This window comes from Pisolithus orientalis (genome assembly GCF_024613125.1).
Source record: "Pisolithus orientalis strain OTSU chromosome Unknown F5J12scaffold_4, whole genome shotgun sequence".
Taxonomy (NCBI): domain Eukaryota; kingdom Fungi; phylum Basidiomycota; class Agaricomycetes; order Boletales; family Pisolithaceae; genus Pisolithus; species Pisolithus orientalis.
Window position 1 is genome coordinate 1,516,635 of NW_026260785.1, and position 14,134 is coordinate 1,530,768.

Genomic DNA, 14,134 nt, shown 5'->3' on the forward strand with positions numbered 1-14,134 from the left:
GTAGTTCTACCCACCCACAAACGCACACCACAGCTCCAACCACTAATTTTAATCCAGCACATTGACTTCCGGTCCGGAGGGACTCGACCGAGGGAAAATACATGTCTACAAGGTAATCGATCATGGTCGTATTCCTAGTTCACTCGGTCGCTTCATATGCAGCGTTGTGAATGCTGACGCTTCGTCCGCTGGGGTCCGACGAGCAGCCCCAATCTCCTCGTGGTATCCACCTGTTGTGTACGGAGATATAGATGAGACAAAACGATCAACATGTATGATGGGCCTTTAGTACTCACCGCACCGCAGTCCTGGCGGCCGTGTCTGAGGGGAAATGACCTGGTGGGAATGAGTTCATGGTCAGTGAGTACCCTAATGGTGTCACCAGGCCCAGGACCGGAACCCACCTTCGAAGATTTCTCGGATCCAATAAGCTTCTTTAGTGTCAGGGGTGTCCACTGCCCAACGTTCAGCTCGTTTAGCGAATGCCTCGTCGGAGACTACTGTAGCTGCGTGATCTTTCATCCTGTTGAGGGAGGGTGTCATGTGAGCAAAGGGTCGGCGGAGAGAAATTGAACCCTACCCATCTATCCAGGAATATCCCACACCATCCGAGAATTGTTCCTTCTGACGCCATAAAATGGACTTAGGGAGGTAAGGCTAACGAGTGTCCTGTCAGATGTCGATGCTTCCCAATCAAAATCACGGCGGACTTACCTTGCCGTCTGGTGCACAATCGAATGCCTTCCGCAGGATATACTGAGAAAGCCCATCAACAAACGTGCACATGGAAAATACACGAGGTCGCATGCCTACCTTTTCCATCTTTGGGCGACCATCGCTGTCAAATTCCTGTGAAGATCCCTTGGAAAACATTTTTTCCTTTGCATCGACGTTCATCGCTACTTCGAGGAATTTCTTGTCAAGGAAGGGTACGCGAGCTTCCAAACCCCAAGCCATCGTCGACCTGTAACGAGAACCGTCAACCGAACGTAGATGAATGTAAAAGAATCGAGTCACTTGTTAGCTCGGAGACAGTCGGCGGTATGGAGGTTCTTGACTCGGCGAACACATTCCTGGTGGAAGGATTTGCTGTCAGGAGCAGCGTGGAAGTACAGGTATCCTAAATCGTGTTAGGGCGTATTCGGATTTGACAGTGGGACACCTCGTACCTCCCAAAATCTCGTCGCTGCCCTCGCCGCTGAGTACCATTTTCACACCCATGGCCTTGATCTTTCGGCTGAGCAAGTACATAGGCGTACTGGCGCGAACTGTTGTGACATCGTAGGTCTCAAGATGGTGTATCACGTCTGGTATGGCATCCAACCCCTCTTGTACAGTAAAGACGAATTCGTGATGTTTGGTTCCTAGGAACACAGCGGCCTTTCGCGCAGCGAAAAGGTCTGGGGAGTTCTCTAAACCTATGGAGAATGAGTGAAGTTGCGGCCAAGTCGCTAGCATGGCTACGGGGAGAAAACGTTTGACATCAAGTAGAAAGCATATGAAAAAGTAGCTTCATACCCTTTTGGTTTAAGTTATCCTTCGGTGTAGGCGGTCCACTGGGTGACCATTCAGACAGCTTCTTCTGACGTGCCTCGAAATGTGCCTGGGCTAGCTTGTCGGTCTCTCGCGCGGCGATGGTAGCGATCAGACTACTATCCAACCCTCCGCTCAGGAGGACCCCATATGGAACCTCGGACATCAGGCGTTTCCGGACAGCCGCTTCGAGTGTCTCACGGAGAAGAGTATAGTCGACTGGAGATGTTGGTGCGGGTGCATTCTCGTCGTCAGTGGACCACCACGAAGGCTGGAAGTATCGTGTAGTGGAATTGTCACGGCTATCATACACATGCCCGGGAGGGAACGAGATGATCTCATCGCAGTCGTTTATGAGGGCTTTGAGCTCCGAAGCGAAGTACGTTGCGCCAGGCTTCTTAGAGTTCCAGCCTTGGTAGAGAGTGGTGATACCAATGGGGTCGCGTGCAGCAATGATGCGTGTCGGAGTTACAGACTCATCCAAGAGAACGAAAGAAAACATGCCGTCCAGCATGTCGCAAAGATCTTTATCATATTTTTTGTACTGGAATGATAGTCAAGAAAACTTTCCGAAACATAAGTAACGCAGAAAGAGATGAACATACAAGAGGGATGATAACCTCGCAATCGGAGCGAGTGTTGAATTTGACATCTGAGCCAAAACTGGAGCGAAGGGCAAGGTGGTTATAGATTTCTCCGTTGACGGCAAGTATAATTTTGCGGTCATCACTGAAGAGAGGTTGGGCTCCCGAGTCTGGGTGAACAATCAAGGCTCTCACTTGTGTGGTCAAGCAGCAGGCCACATACCGATACCGACGATCGCCAACCGTTCATGGCAGAGGATAGCTTCCTTGCCAACGTAGCAGCCAGACCAGTCGGGCCCACGGTGACGGACGCGTTTGGAGAGCGCAACTAGATGAGCACGTTCGGCAGAAGGGTTTGTGAGGCCATGGACTGCAACGATTCCACACATGATGATGAAATGGTAGTCGACTGGGTTTTTTTTCCCGACTCATCGCGGTGTAGATATCATACCGAGGTGACTCGTCCCTGACTTGTTCCGACACTTCTACTATACTATAATTCATGATCCACCATACCATCATCATGACCGACATGATCCACTAAACTATAACCACGAAACCTTCCACCACGGTACATCATCAGCACATCATCATTCCACCTAGCTTGAGTGTCCATGTGAGCACCCATCACGTCATCACGTCATCGTTTCCCTTACAATGTTCCAGTATGAGCACCGTTTTGCGTGGTTGTCAGTATTGGAAAAGGCATAGTATGATATCTTCCCTGATGCGCATGACTTGGTTTAAGGACAGTTGTCCACCTTTAAACCCACTTAACAGTTCCGTAGTGTGCCTGCCGAGTCACGCTAGATAAGATAAGTCAATTTTTAATGCCGGATCTATCAACCGACAACACCCGATCCGAATGTTACTGCCGTAACTGTCCTGATTAGTAAGAAAAATAGGGGGAGGGGGCGTTGGGAAAGTTCAAGGCATAGCACCACACAGCAACATACTGTGCTAACACTGGTATGTAGTGCTTCCACGCCCATCATGCACGGATTGGATGAGGCACGCGCTGAGCTGGACTGGCTGGAGGGGACCGAAAGTTGACAGAAAGATAGATGTGCTCGTCAAGAAGCGACCTCCTGCGATCAATTTACTCCCTGTCGAACTCCATCCGCAGAGAATGCTCCAGTCATTGCCGACCCTCGGCGTGTGGAAAGAGTTTCAAGAACTAGCGCATCGCAGTAAAACTTTGTCAACTGTATCACAGCTCTGGAGGAATGTGGCCTCCCACACTCCGGAAACCTGGTGTGATATTGTGGTGCGCCCCAGGCTACCTCGCACTGTTGCGTCCTTGGAAACCCAACTGACAAGGAGTGGGGATGTTCCTCTCAACATCTTCATTGTTAATTTTTCACATACCTCTCAACTGATTAGGATACAAAGGCTGAACGTCCTTGACCCCAGTGCCGATCGCTGGCAGCGCCTTCACACACAAGACGCAGAATCAAGAATCCTTCACGTGTTTGAGGACTTGAAATTTCCTTCTCTCAAGGATGTCCTCATTTATTCTATACCTGAGGTTCCCGCCTATCCGCGGTTTCTCTTACCCAACAGAGCCACTGCCCTCAGGAACTTGAAGCTTAAAGACCTTTTCCCTACTCCTAAATTTGCAACTGCCATGACGCTCACGACTCTTGAACTGAAGCTCAGATGCGGCCGGGGCCAGACAACGAAGTCCACATTTATCCCTACCCAGTCAACAATGATACTCTTGCTCTCTGGTTTATCCACCAGTTGGGCGCTTCTGCCAGACAGTATTCACCTTCCACTTCGTAAGGTATTCAAACCTCGCAGTCGCCAATCCCAAGCCAGTCATTGGAAGCCATTGTAGCACAAAAGTTTATGGGACTTGATTGTTCTTATCCTGAAGGTTCACGCTAAAATCATGTCGATCTCGGCGCCGTGTCGAAATTCAGTCGTGTTCGAAGGGTGGAGATGCACTGTACCAGGAATTTTGTGGGGCACGGCATGTCAGCCTGAATACAAGCAGCATACGTACACTTCTCATGGCCAAGGCTCAGCTCGGTGACTTGGAATCAATTACGACAGATCACTGCACAAGCCTCTAAAGTTTGACTATAAACCCCTTCACTTTTATTGCAAAGATTTCGATCTTCACGTGCAGTCGCTCACCAAGCGCCTGGAGTTGGGCTGGCCAAGGTTATCTGTGACACTCCCAAGTTTCCAATAGCCCAGCGGTCGGAGTAGATCTTCGTGACCTTTGCAAGTAATTGCAAACTCGCAGTAACCTGAGAGTGGACGGTCTAGAGTCTGAGTTCATCGGTACATTGTTCTATACTTAATGGGTTGTTTCAGTTGGTGAGTGCTCAGCTATGCTGAAACTTAAGGTGTTGAATTAACATCCACCAGAATTTATTTAAAGTAGAAGATTTCGTCAGAGACATACTTTTACATTGCGACATTCCAAGCAAGTGTTCTATGAAGAGATGCACGCCACTTGGCTAGGTGTCGCTGCTGGAAGGAGTCTCGGAAAGCAGACTCTCCGCCGGGGTAGAACCGCTGTTTAAACGCCGATGCATTATGCAGACTACGGCCTGGTCGCCTTGTGTGATTTGACTCTTGCCACCCTGCCGTAGCATTCATTGTGACGACTGTTACTGTTACATACAAGTGAAGAACAGAGGAGAGAACAAAGCGTATACTTCCCGAGTACAAAGGACCGGCCCTCAGCCCCACAGAGTATGAGCCGTGCGGTATCTTTCCCCTTGGATGTCCGCGCTATCGATAACTCTGTTGATCTCATCAAGCTCTTCCGGTGTCAACTCAACGTCTCCAGCGGCGCAGTTTTCAAGTGTGCGTTTAGCATGCCTAGAGTGGTGGCATACAATGAAGATATCTGTGTCGGAATGAGAAATAACACGTACGATGAACCTGGAATAGGAATAACATGTGGCCCGAGCGCACTAACCCAAGCGATGCTGAGTTGAGCGGCAGTAACGTTCTTCTTCTTGGCTATTTCAGACAATGCGTCAACGATAGCAAAGTTGTGCCTCATTGCCTGGATCACGTGTGTGTTGGCAGTTGTCTGGATGAGAAATCACGACTTACATCCTTTTGGAAGCGCGGCAAGCTACGACGGAAGTCACCCTCTGAAAGCGACCACATCAGTGGATTTGCTGAAAGACTTCCAGGATAACACTTACCAGGCAAATCCTCGGGTCGTTTGATCTGTCCAGTCAAGAAACCCCTCCCAAGGGGACTGATGTGGCACACGTGTCAGTTGAAATGCCTATCCTCATTGGTCTAAATACCCTTACGCGTAACCAGCGACTGCTACTCCCAGTTCTTTTGCGGTTGCGATAACTAGGCAGAAGATTGAGTCGAACATTGTTCAGGTGGGCATTGGAATTGTTACCTGTCTTTGTCTCTTCTTCATAGGACCATGGGCTGATTTCAATCTCGACTGCGCTGATAGGGTGGACCTGCATGTTCCATGTGAGCGATGCACAACCCGAAGTTTCGATGAATATTTACGGCGTTACCGCGACGTAGCGATGCTGCGCTGCATTCCGACATGCCGATATGGTCTAGTTTCCCTTCTTTCTTGAGTTCGACGAGCGCAGCTATCGATTCTTCGATTGGAACATTGGGGTCAACACGAGCACTTTGAAATAGGTCAAGACGCTTCGTTCCCCTCAGTTTCTCATTTATTGCCTCGACACTTCTTCTGAGGTTCGCAGCACTGAATAAGGTCTTCACAACTGTGTTCTTCATGAGAAAACTGATGAAGCTTACGAGCAATCTGGCTCGTAGGAGTTCGGGACCAGCCCTCCCTGAGAGCGATAAGGCCGTCAGCGCGGGCCGCAGATACTTTTCCGGATATACTGACCTTGACGGAGAGGAAGGTTTTGTCAGCATAACTAGGGTACTTCTCGAAGAATCTAGCGATCATTTCGAGGTTAGTCGTGGCTAGATTGTGTCCGTAGAATTCGCCTGGTAAACAGTAGTGAGAAATTCCACCCAGTTCTGCGCGATGAGAGGGCAATTGGTTACCTCCAATGAGGAACATTTTGGCACCCGGAGGGAGAGCATCGATGCCTGCCTTGATGGCTTCAAAACACTGTTCGTCAGGGATTGGGTCCTGCCTCCAACTGCGGTATTTGTGAAGATGGAATCAGCCCTGAGGATGCAAGTGTACACACGTCATTAACATCAAGCCATGCTGTATTGGTGTTGCCATCAGACAGGGAAACAGCCTAAAGAGAATGGACATCGCATACCGCGACCCTACCAACGACAACGCTGCTCGCTGTCCCACCGAGAGTCGTAGTAGCGTGAGTCATCGTGATAGGAGCTGAGAGAACGTGCCGAGGATTCTCCTACACCAATGACTGGTTAAAATACTCTTTTGATCGATCAACCTGCCGAGTCAGAGATGGCTACGACAGCTTTCCTGACAAAGCCAGATCCTCCTGATCATGGCTAGATGGCACTATCTTGGTCAGACTGCGTTGCACCGATGCTCGAGTTTGACTATATCTGGTCATCGGTTCAGCTAACATCTTCGATGACGTCTACAGCAGAACGATAACTCGAGGCACGTGATGCAGAGTGTGGTTGTGACATAACAAGTATTACGACGCGTGTCGCTTTGGACGCGTCCATCTCAGAATCAGTATTAGTAGCATGGTCACCTCAAGCGACGTGCAGCGCCTCTTCTTACAGGCCGTCTTCTCACGCGGAATCCTTTCTTACAACCACGCCCTGGTGCTCTGGGAAAAGTGCGTGGACGCTGTCAAAGGTCGGTTCGCAACCTGTGTTGCGGTTAGAAGGTCCTGACGAAGTCTCCTAAAGTTGCCAATCCGGCACTAGACGTACACGCCAGTGATAGACGTCAAGAATGGGATGCGTTTGTAAATAGAATTAATGATTCTCTCAATCCTCTTGATCTCGAGTTCCGTCATGTCCTGGACGAGGAAACAGGCAAGGAAATGTATGCCGTGGTCAGTAGCAAAAAGAAAGATCGTGTCATCATTCATGCGCTGGGACTAAAGGAAAACTGCAGGTGAACACCAGGGGCGATGAGATTGCCCAGATGGCTACCGACTACAGCCCTACTGAGATCGCGTACTTCAGAGCAGTCGTAAGCAATCTTATTGTTGCATTGCACTCTTCCTTAAGGGGCGATCTAACCAGGTTGAACAAATCATGCTTGCGCCTAATGAGTGTTATTCCTTGTCATCCCTTGCCGCATTGCGCGAAGTTAACGCACTGAAAACGAACATGACCAAGTCCCAGGCAGAGACAGTCCTCAACAGCCTCGTAGCTAGAGGTTGGCTGCTCAAGAGCAAGTAAGTTAACTTCATCGTCGCATTATTTTTGCGATTCACTGATGGAGGGATCCGACAGGCGTGGCCGTTATTCCTTGTCTACCCGCGCGCTTCTGGAACTCTCGCCGTACCTCAAATCAAACTACCCTGATGAGTGTCTCGAGTGCACGATTTGCATGGAGGTTTGTGACTCCCTTTTTGAAAATTGTTACGTGTCTTAACATCTAGCTCTAGATCGTCACTCGCGGTGTGGCATGTAACACTCCTGCGTGTCAAACCCACATACACCACCACTGTTTCAGGAAGCTCCCCGCTAAACAGGCTCGTTCGTGCCCCACCTGTCAGTGCAACTGGCCGCAGGACGGAAGGACACTGAGACCCATCGGCGAAGCGGCTATCAAGGACGGTCAGGACGAGGGCCGAAGAAGAAGCAGGAAGAGTACTGCTGAAGCTAGTGACGAGGAGAACGAGGAAGAAGAAGACTCGGGGATGGAAGAGCACGAGCCTTCCCAGTCGCAGCGGCATAAAAGGCAAACGAGGAGTAACGCTGCAGTGGAGGTCGACGAGGGGGAAGAGCAGGAGGAGGAAAAACAGGAGGAAGAAGAGGAAGAACTTCCGCGACCCTCACGCGCCACCAAAAGTCGTACAGAATCGCGTCGCCGGCGCAAGTAGTGGTGTCTATAATACGCGAACCAATTACAGTACACACCTACATAATCGCTGCCTACTCGTTACTCCTTGTAGTTACTACCCGTGCCTCGCATTGCGAATAGCGACGGTACTCTGTTATCATCCGCTCCGTGGACGATCGTAGTTGTTCCGATGGAAGGATGATGAAAAGTGAGAGGAGCCTCTCGGTTTCTCAGGAATTTGAGGAACCTGAGCTAGCGCCGCAGTCATATACACTTGTAGCAACGTTCAGGCCAAGTCTTATTAGAGTTGAAGAGTTGAGTCCGAACTAAGAATGACTACCTACTTCATTAAGAGTCTAGCTACGCTAAGTTATGCGCCTCTCCCATCCTCCCCCTAAACTATTTATATAAGATGGCCAGTGTTCAATCCCTCTTCTCCAGCTTGGCGATCGTTTCTTTCTCACGTGCTGCTGCACGTTCCGCGAGGTCGACGCCAACCAGGATCTTGCTTGCTTTCCACAACTGTACGACGTTGATCACGTTTTTGGTAAAGCAGATCGGAAAGGTCAGCATAGCCATGGCTGCGGGCCATGTGAGGGACAGTAGGAACACGGGGAAGTATGATGCGACAGGCGAAGGGAGCGAGGCCGAGATTGGTGTTTGGATCCATTTCATGAGGTAGAGCGAGACAAAGAATAGCTCGTTCCCTGCACACATGAAGAACAGAGTTCGCTGTAACGCGTGCCGTTATGACATTGAGTTTGACATTAACATCAAAAGACAGAGCTGGCGTACGGAATCGTTATAGTAGTACCATAGGATTCGGCTGACATCACTCGTTACGAGCTTATGGCTTCTTGAACCAGTCACAAGAGAACTGGGATGATGGATCAGCTCGCAGTGATCAACAAAGTGCGCATGGAAAGAGTGGGTGGAAGTGACCACTTACCTGTACATGTGCATGTAATGACTCGAAAAATCAAGTGCGATAAGGAACTGGAACAAGAGTGCATAGCTTGGGTACGCGGAAGAGAGATAACACAGGAGACATGATGTTGTGCATCTGTATTTAGGTACAACTCGTTAATACAGGAGCTCCACAGCGTCAGCGAGAGGAAGTGGTTGGACCACAACAAGGGGCATAGGGAGGCAGGGCAGAATAGCAGAGGGCAGGCGGAAACAGAATGGAGTAAGTACGCACCGGTCTGTGACCATGTCCAAAACTGCGCCAAACTTTGACGTCTGACCCAGTGCCCGCGCAGCGAGACCGTCCACTGCATCGAGCAAACAGGAAATGCCGTACAACAGGGTGCAGTATCTTGGGTGGTAGCTCATAAAGTGCAGGGAGAGTCCTGCGAGTATGACACGTGTGTACCCTACGAACCAACGAGGTTAACGTCGTGTAGCAGAGGGAATGAGGGGTCGCGGCGTACCTATAAGGTTTGGTACAAAGAAGAAGACATTCTCAGTGTACGACTGAGCGGTAGCCAGATCAACGGCCACCTTGGCATCGACAATGTCAATAGAGCCGCGTCTCCGTATCTTGTGTGCCTTCGCAGCCCCAGCTGCAGGTACGGCAGGTGAAGAATACACGCTAGCCGAGCCGTTGGAGGGTCTAGTCATTGGAACTCCAGGTATGACTGTTTTCTTGAGAGGGGCCGATGACGTTCGGCTTTTATAAAGGGGCGGAAGGTACGGCTTGGTTAGTCAATGGCTGTATTCCCGTAATACCGCACGACTACACTTGATCACCGCGTGTTATGACTGCTGAGTAAGCAGCCATGGGGTTCCTACTGGCAGCGTGGGAAATTCTATCCATAGTGAAAAAAGCTCGCAGCTCGAGGCCGGCGACGACGACGACGACGACAAAGCCGGTGGGGACAGCAGTGTATTAGTACGACGATCAAATACTCTGATGCGACGGTCATCTGCAGTTCTCGGACGGACACGATCGCTGCTCATCACCTCAAGGCAGAGATTACACGGCAATGCAAGACTGGTTACTGTATCACCCCGCCTCGGACGCACGAAGCTGCCTAGAGACACCCATGCAGACCCAGAAAACCCAGCGAGCCCGTCCACGAGGGTGTATACTCGCAGTTCGTCGCTGAGACCCACTGCCGTCGATGAACAAGAAGTTCCTCCCACACTCGTCGCAGACTCGCCTCCGGAGCCAGACGGCCCACCCTCTGAACCCGACAAACCACCACGGCGTTCGAGAACAACAGCGAGTGGAACTGGCGCCTCCACTCAGAGAGACAGGGACCCGGATTCAGACGATAGACCACAACTTCCGCCGGGATTAGATATCCTTTGGCTTCCAGACGCTCCGTCGAACTCGAACTCATCGAGGACAAACGCCTTGCCCCCGCCGGAATTGTTTGAAGAGGCACTGACAAATCTCCACATCACCCTGCATCCACAGACTCAGCACCGTGCAGCGTGTCTGACGCCCTCTGGGCCGCCAGTTGAGCCTACTCTTGCTCTGTATTGTCCAGTGGAAGGTGCCGAGTATGTCATCGACGAGACCGTACGTGAGCTAGCACGTAGAACTGGAGCAGAGGTACTTGTCATCGATGCCGTGCAGCTCGCAGCTGGCGAGTGGGGACACTTTGGAAAAGGTAAGAAAACTTGCCGCATTACCCTTGACATCTGCTGAATCGCGCATATCTAAGCCGCCAATGCCATCCAATTTCCTCGAAATCCCTTGCAATATTACCCATTACCCCCGCAGTCTCCTGCATCCCGCCGTCAGTCCCGCAACGTGGAAGAGGAAGAGGAAGCCGACGCATCGTCTTACTCACCCTCCCTCGGCATTGCACAGATGACGCTTCATGTCCTCGCACCAGCCATGGCATCTCGCGGACGCCAACCACCCTTGTTCACCACGTCCAGGGCGTCGGCACCGCCTAACCGAATAAAAGCCTTCTTCGACGATATCGTCAACTTTCCTTCGCCGGGTCAGCACACACGCCCTCGTCTTGTCTACATTCGCGATTTTCCGACACTCGCTCCCACCGCACCAACGTGGTACCCTCATCTTCTTTCGGCTGTGCGGGCCCGTCGTACCGGACCCATCGCTCGCCCATCTTCCCCGGTCGCATGCCCGATGACGATCATTTGTGGTGTCACGCCTCCACTCGTCGGTCAAAATTCAGGCAATTTCTCTCCATCATCCGTAGGTGCATATCCCGTGTCTGGATCCCACGTCCCAGGAGGGAACCGGCGCCGTCATACTTCCCGATCTGCTGCTAGCGCTGCTTTTGGTGCAAGTTCTAATGTAGGTTCGCATCCTTCTTCCGAATGGGGTGAAGACGACCACGCTACCCGTGCACGCGAAAAACGTCTCCGCGAGCGTCTACGACGCTGGGAGCGTGGCGGGGACGGCGCGCTTCTCGAAGACATCCCACGACTTCTCACAGCAAACACGATGGGCTTATCAGGAACCGTGTCAGCTCAGGGCTCACCGTTCTCGCAGGCTTCATCTCCATTTGCAATGCCCCCGTATTCTTCCTCTGAAGCGGACCCAAATCGCCCCATTGTGCTGGTCGGGTCGACACCCCTTGATCTCACTGGTGGTGGCATGGGTAGTGAGGGTGAGGTTGGAGACAACTCAACTGCATCAGGTGGAGGCGCACCGGCGCTTGGGAGGTTTTTCCGCGCTTCGGTAGTGCTTCCGAGTGCGCGCGACGTGGGCGTAGAGAGGCAATGCAGGATGGCCCGTAGGAGAGAAGTTAACGAACTTGCTATGCGAATGGGAGTCGGTGGGGTCGGTGGGGTGTTGGAAGAGGAGGCGGGGGCAAGACGCTGTAGTGAGGGTAGTGCGGTGGAAGACCGCGTTGAAGGGGCTGAAGACCTCCGAGGACGGGAGGGGCAGGTTGTTTCAGTGCAGTCTGATGCAAAACCAGATACCCACTCAGGTTCGTGCGCTCCGGAAAGCTATCCAGACGGAATTCCCACAGGTACATCGAGCCAACCCCCTGAGGAACACGAGATGTGGGCAGACTGGAGCACATGCGTCGAGCCGTGGTCATCGATTCGGCAGATCGCTGACAGGGCTGTTGGGAGCGTTGTAGCAGCCCAACCACCTACGTCTGGTCCATTGTACGCGCCCGGCCTCGAGCCAACGGCGGTACCATGGTCAGCCATTCACCAGTGCCTGGGCCGCGCAGCGCTCGGGTCGTGACCTTCGCAAAGCTTGGACGAAGGATGCCCGTGTGCGCATTCCTCGAGGGCCTCAGCAAGAATATGGTGCAGAGGAAGACGGGGAGGAGCTTGACGGGGAGGAAGCAGAAGAGGGCAAGGGGAGAGTCGTCGACGAAGTGGTGGAGGCAATCAAGCAGGACAAGGATCTGGACCCACACGAGGAGCGGTTATTGGGTTGTATCGTTGATCCTGGTGAGTTCTTCGTTCCCCTCTCTCCAACCGCCGAAAGATATGGTCGTAAAATTAATTGAACTCACGCAGGACTCTATATCCACTACGTTCGCACATGTCCATCTTCCTCAGCATACTATCGACTCCGTACGTACACTGGTCTCGCTTCCTCTCCTCTATCCCACTGCATTCCAAACGGGCATTCTTCGGGAGCATGCTATGGCAGGATGCCTTCTGTTCGGGCCGCCAGGGACGGGTAAAACCCTCATCGTGCGCGCCTTAGCCAAGGAAGCGGGCAGCAGAATGTTAATGGTCTCCCCATCGGACGTCATGGATATGGTGAGTTCGTCGTCGTCATATACGTCCCTTCGCTCTTTCCTCACCTTTCATCTCAATAATATAGTACGTCGGCGAGGGTGAGAAGCTCGTCCGCGCAGTATTCAGTCTCGCACGCCGCCTATCGCCATGTGTTGTCTTCCTTGACGAGATTGATGCATTGTTCGGTGCCCGCACATCCGCACATAATTCTGGTGGTGTTATCGCACACCGTGGTGTCATTACCGAGTTTATGCAGGAGATGGACGGGTTAAAGAGTCGTGCGGGCGAAGAGAGGGTGATTGTGATCGGCGCAACAAATCGGCCATTCGATTTGGATGATGCTGTTTTGAGGAGGTTGCCGAGGAGACTGCTGGTTGATCTGCCAGGAGAGAAAGAGAGAGAGGGTGAGTTGTAGCTTCCCGTTGTTTTGAGAGCAACGATTGAAGATTTCCCTCGACTTAGGCATCCTGAAGATTTTGTTACGGGACGAGACGCTCTCGCCAGACCTTGACCTCAAATCGCTAGCCAAACGAACAGAAAGTTTCTCTGGTTCGGACCTTAAGCGTATGTTCGTATAGGTCTTACTGTTCACCTCTTGCTGATGAGTTGCGCAGACCTATGTGTCTCTGCTGCCCTCGCGGCGGTTAAAGAGGGTGTCAACCTCCCTTGGGACACACCATTAGACGCCGTATCCGCTGCCATAAACGACCAGCAACCACCAAATCTCTCAGATACGACTGCAGAGGCTCCTCCGCTGAGTTACTCACGAACTATCCACCCACAGCACTTTACCAAAGCGTTCAAAGAGATCACACCTTCGTCTTCCGAAACTCTGGGCTCTCTCGCGGACCTCCGCAAGTGGAACGACCAGTTCGGTGAGGGACGCAAGGACAAACGCCGTCTGCAGGTCTGGGGAAGAGGCAGGTTTGGGTTTACGGATGCAACTTTCGAAATGAGTCAGGATGAAGGTCGCATAGTTGAGCCTCGTGGAGCGGCGAAGGATCAGATTGATCAAATATGAGCAGCCTCCCCTCCTTGCTCGGTGATTGAGGGTGAGTTGTGAGGGTGTAATCAAGAGAACATGGGATCGGTCTACATAATCGGCGCACATTCCCCTTGCGTTTCCTCCGGCATTAGTTTTTAATGGCACCGTCTTCCGTTCCCGTCGCATTTTAGAAGTACTCAGCTGGCTATACAATTCGTACGAGTAATGTCACTGAATGATGCTAATACATGAGGTAGATTCTCGTAATGTGTAGTTTGCCTTTCTTACCTTGTTTTTTCCAACACTGGCGATAACTCACCCCCAGAAATTCTGGTGTTGGCATGCATATCAAAGATTCGAAGTCAAACTAACTGCGGGATCGAACTCCCTACTCAAACAATGGAT

The 14,134-nt window shown here is 51.6% G+C and overlaps 6 protein-coding genes across 6 annotated transcripts; 3 read left to right on the top strand and 3 right to left on the bottom strand.

Moving 5' to 3' along the window:
- Positions 1–208: 208 nt before the first annotated feature.
- Positions 209–2,573, bottom strand: F5J12DRAFT_807738 (asparagine synthase-domain-containing protein). Its single transcript, XM_051744683.1, has 10 exons — positions 2,341–2,573; positions 2,139–2,287; positions 1,519–2,077; positions 1,170–1,460; positions 1,018–1,120; positions 814–964; positions 715–756; positions 581–657; positions 405–523; positions 209–336 (listed from the first exon to the last, which is right to left on the bottom strand). Exons 1-10 carry the CDS (start codon positions 2,504–2,506, stop codon positions 293–295), a joined length of 1,701 nt encoding a protein of 566 aa, XP_051603832.1. The 5' UTR covers positions 2,507–2,573; the 3' UTR covers positions 209–292.
- Positions 2,574–3,067: 494 nt separating this feature from the next.
- Positions 3,068–4,393, top strand: F5J12DRAFT_395778 (uncharacterized protein). Its single transcript, XM_051739217.1, has one exon. It carries the CDS (start codon positions 3,124–3,126, stop codon positions 3,955–3,957), a length of 834 nt encoding a protein of 277 aa, XP_051603833.1. The 5' UTR covers positions 3,068–3,123; the 3' UTR covers positions 3,958–4,393.
- An 89-nt stretch (positions 4,394–4,482) lies between these two features.
- On the bottom strand, positions 4,483–6,698 carry F5J12DRAFT_807743 (NADP-dependent oxidoreductase domain-containing protein). The gene is made up of 11 exons (XM_051744684.1): positions 6,368–6,698; positions 6,290–6,309; positions 5,977–6,238; positions 5,883–5,920; positions 5,622–5,829; positions 5,503–5,569; positions 5,405–5,450; positions 5,291–5,346; positions 5,196–5,236; positions 5,012–5,145; positions 4,483–4,955 (listed from the first exon to the last, which is right to left on the bottom strand). Exons 1-11 carry the CDS (start codon positions 6,428–6,430, stop codon positions 4,814–4,816), a joined length of 1,077 nt encoding a protein of 358 aa, XP_051603834.1. The 5' UTR covers positions 6,431–6,698; the 3' UTR covers positions 4,483–4,813.
- Positions 6,699–6,724: 26 nt separating this feature from the next.
- On the top strand, positions 6,725–8,220 carry F5J12DRAFT_807756 (Nse1 non-SMC component of SMC5-6 complex-domain-containing protein). The gene is made up of 6 exons (XM_051744685.1): positions 6,725–6,888; positions 6,942–7,090; positions 7,153–7,230; positions 7,284–7,438; positions 7,497–7,599; positions 7,652–8,220. The coding sequence occupies exons 1-6, from the start codon at positions 6,774–6,776 to the stop codon at positions 8,087–8,089; spliced, it is 1,038 nt and encodes a 345-aa protein (XP_051603835.1). The 5' UTR covers positions 6,725–6,773; the 3' UTR covers positions 8,090–8,220.
- Positions 8,221–8,337: 117 nt separating this feature from the next.
- F5J12DRAFT_763800 (phosphatidylinositol synthase) lies at positions 8,338–9,799 on the bottom strand. Its single transcript, XM_051742160.1, has 5 exons — positions 9,483–9,799; positions 9,251–9,425; positions 8,999–9,112; positions 8,845–8,926; positions 8,338–8,781 (listed from the first exon to the last, which is right to left on the bottom strand). Exons 1-5 carry the CDS (start codon positions 9,670–9,672, stop codon positions 8,473–8,475), a joined length of 870 nt encoding a protein of 289 aa, XP_051603836.1. The 5' UTR covers positions 9,673–9,799; the 3' UTR covers positions 8,338–8,472.
- Positions 9,800–9,874: 75 nt separating this feature from the next.
- Positions 9,875–13,983, top strand: F5J12DRAFT_807761 (uncharacterized protein). The gene is made up of 7 exons (XM_051744686.1): positions 9,875–10,670; positions 10,725–12,181; positions 12,222–12,447; positions 12,485–12,765; positions 12,830–13,148; positions 13,207–13,308; positions 13,359–13,983. Exons 1-7 carry the CDS (start codon positions 9,965–9,967, stop codon positions 13,763–13,765), a joined length of 3,498 nt encoding a protein of 1,165 aa, XP_051603837.1. The 5' UTR covers positions 9,875–9,964; the 3' UTR covers positions 13,766–13,983.
- The last annotated feature ends 151 nt before the right edge of the window (positions 13,984–14,134 follow it).

Bases quoted from the DNA above. Each gene is read 5' to 3' on its own strand.
- F5J12DRAFT_807756 (XM_051744685.1), top strand. From the start codon at position 6,774: ATGGTCACCTCAAGCGACGTGCAGCGCCTCTTCTTACAGGCCGTCTTC. The intron at 7,439-7,496 runs GTAAGTTAACTT...GGGATCCGACAG, and splicing joins GGTTGGCTGCTCAAGAGCAA to GCGTGGCCGTTATTCCTTGT. The intron at 7,600-7,651 runs GTTTGTGACTCC...ATCTAGCTCTAG, and splicing joins AGTGCACGATTTGCATGGAG to ATCGTCACTCGCGGTGTGGC.
- F5J12DRAFT_763800 (XM_051742160.1), bottom strand. From the start codon at position 9,672: ATGACTAGACCCTCCAACGGCTCGGCTAGCGTGTATTCTTCACCTGCC. The intron at 9,426-9,482 runs GTACGCCGCGAC...GTTGGTTCGTAG, and splicing joins CTTTGTACCAAACCTTATAG to GGTACACACGTGTCATACTC. The intron at 8,782-8,844 runs GTACGCCAGCTC...CACGCGTTACAG, and splicing joins GGTACTACTATAACGATTCC to CGAACTCTGTTCTTCATGTG.
- F5J12DRAFT_395778 (XM_051739217.1), top strand. From the start codon at position 3,124: ATGAGGCACGCGCTGAGCTGGACTGGCTGGAGGGGACCGAAAGTTGAC.
- F5J12DRAFT_807738 (XM_051744683.1), bottom strand. From the start codon at position 2,506: ATGTGTGGAATCGTTGCAGTCCATGGCCTCACAAACCCTTCTGCCGAA. The intron at 2,078-2,138 runs GTATGTTCATCT...CTATCATTCCAG, and splicing joins GCGAGGTTATCATCCCTCTT to TACAAAAAATATGATAAAGA. The intron at 757-813 runs GTAGGCATGCGA...GGGCTTTCTCAG, and splicing joins GTCGCCCAAAGATGGAAAAG to TATATCCTGCGGAAGGCATT.
- F5J12DRAFT_807761 (XM_051744686.1), top strand. From the start codon at position 9,965: ATGCGACGGTCATCTGCAGTTCTCGGACGGACACGATCGCTGCTCATC. The intron at 12,448-12,484 runs GTGAGTTCTTCG...AACCGCCGAAAG, and splicing joins GGGTTGTATCGTTGATCCTG to ATATGGTCGTAAAATTAATT. The intron at 13,149-13,206 runs GTGAGTTGTAGC...CCCTCGACTTAG, and splicing joins AGGAGAGAAAGAGAGAGAGG to GCATCCTGAAGATTTTGTTA.
- F5J12DRAFT_807743 (XM_051744684.1), bottom strand. From the start codon at position 6,430: ATGACTCACGCTACTACGACTCTCGGTGGGACAGCGAGCAGCGTTGTC. The intron at 5,347-5,404 runs GTAAGGGTATTT...GTGCCACATCAG, and splicing joins GTAGCAGTCGCTGGTTACGC to TCCCCTTGGGAGGGGTTTCT. The intron at 4,956-5,011 runs GTACGTGTTATT...CCACCACTCTAG, and splicing joins ATTCCTATTCCAGGTTCATC to GCATGCTAAACGCACACTTG.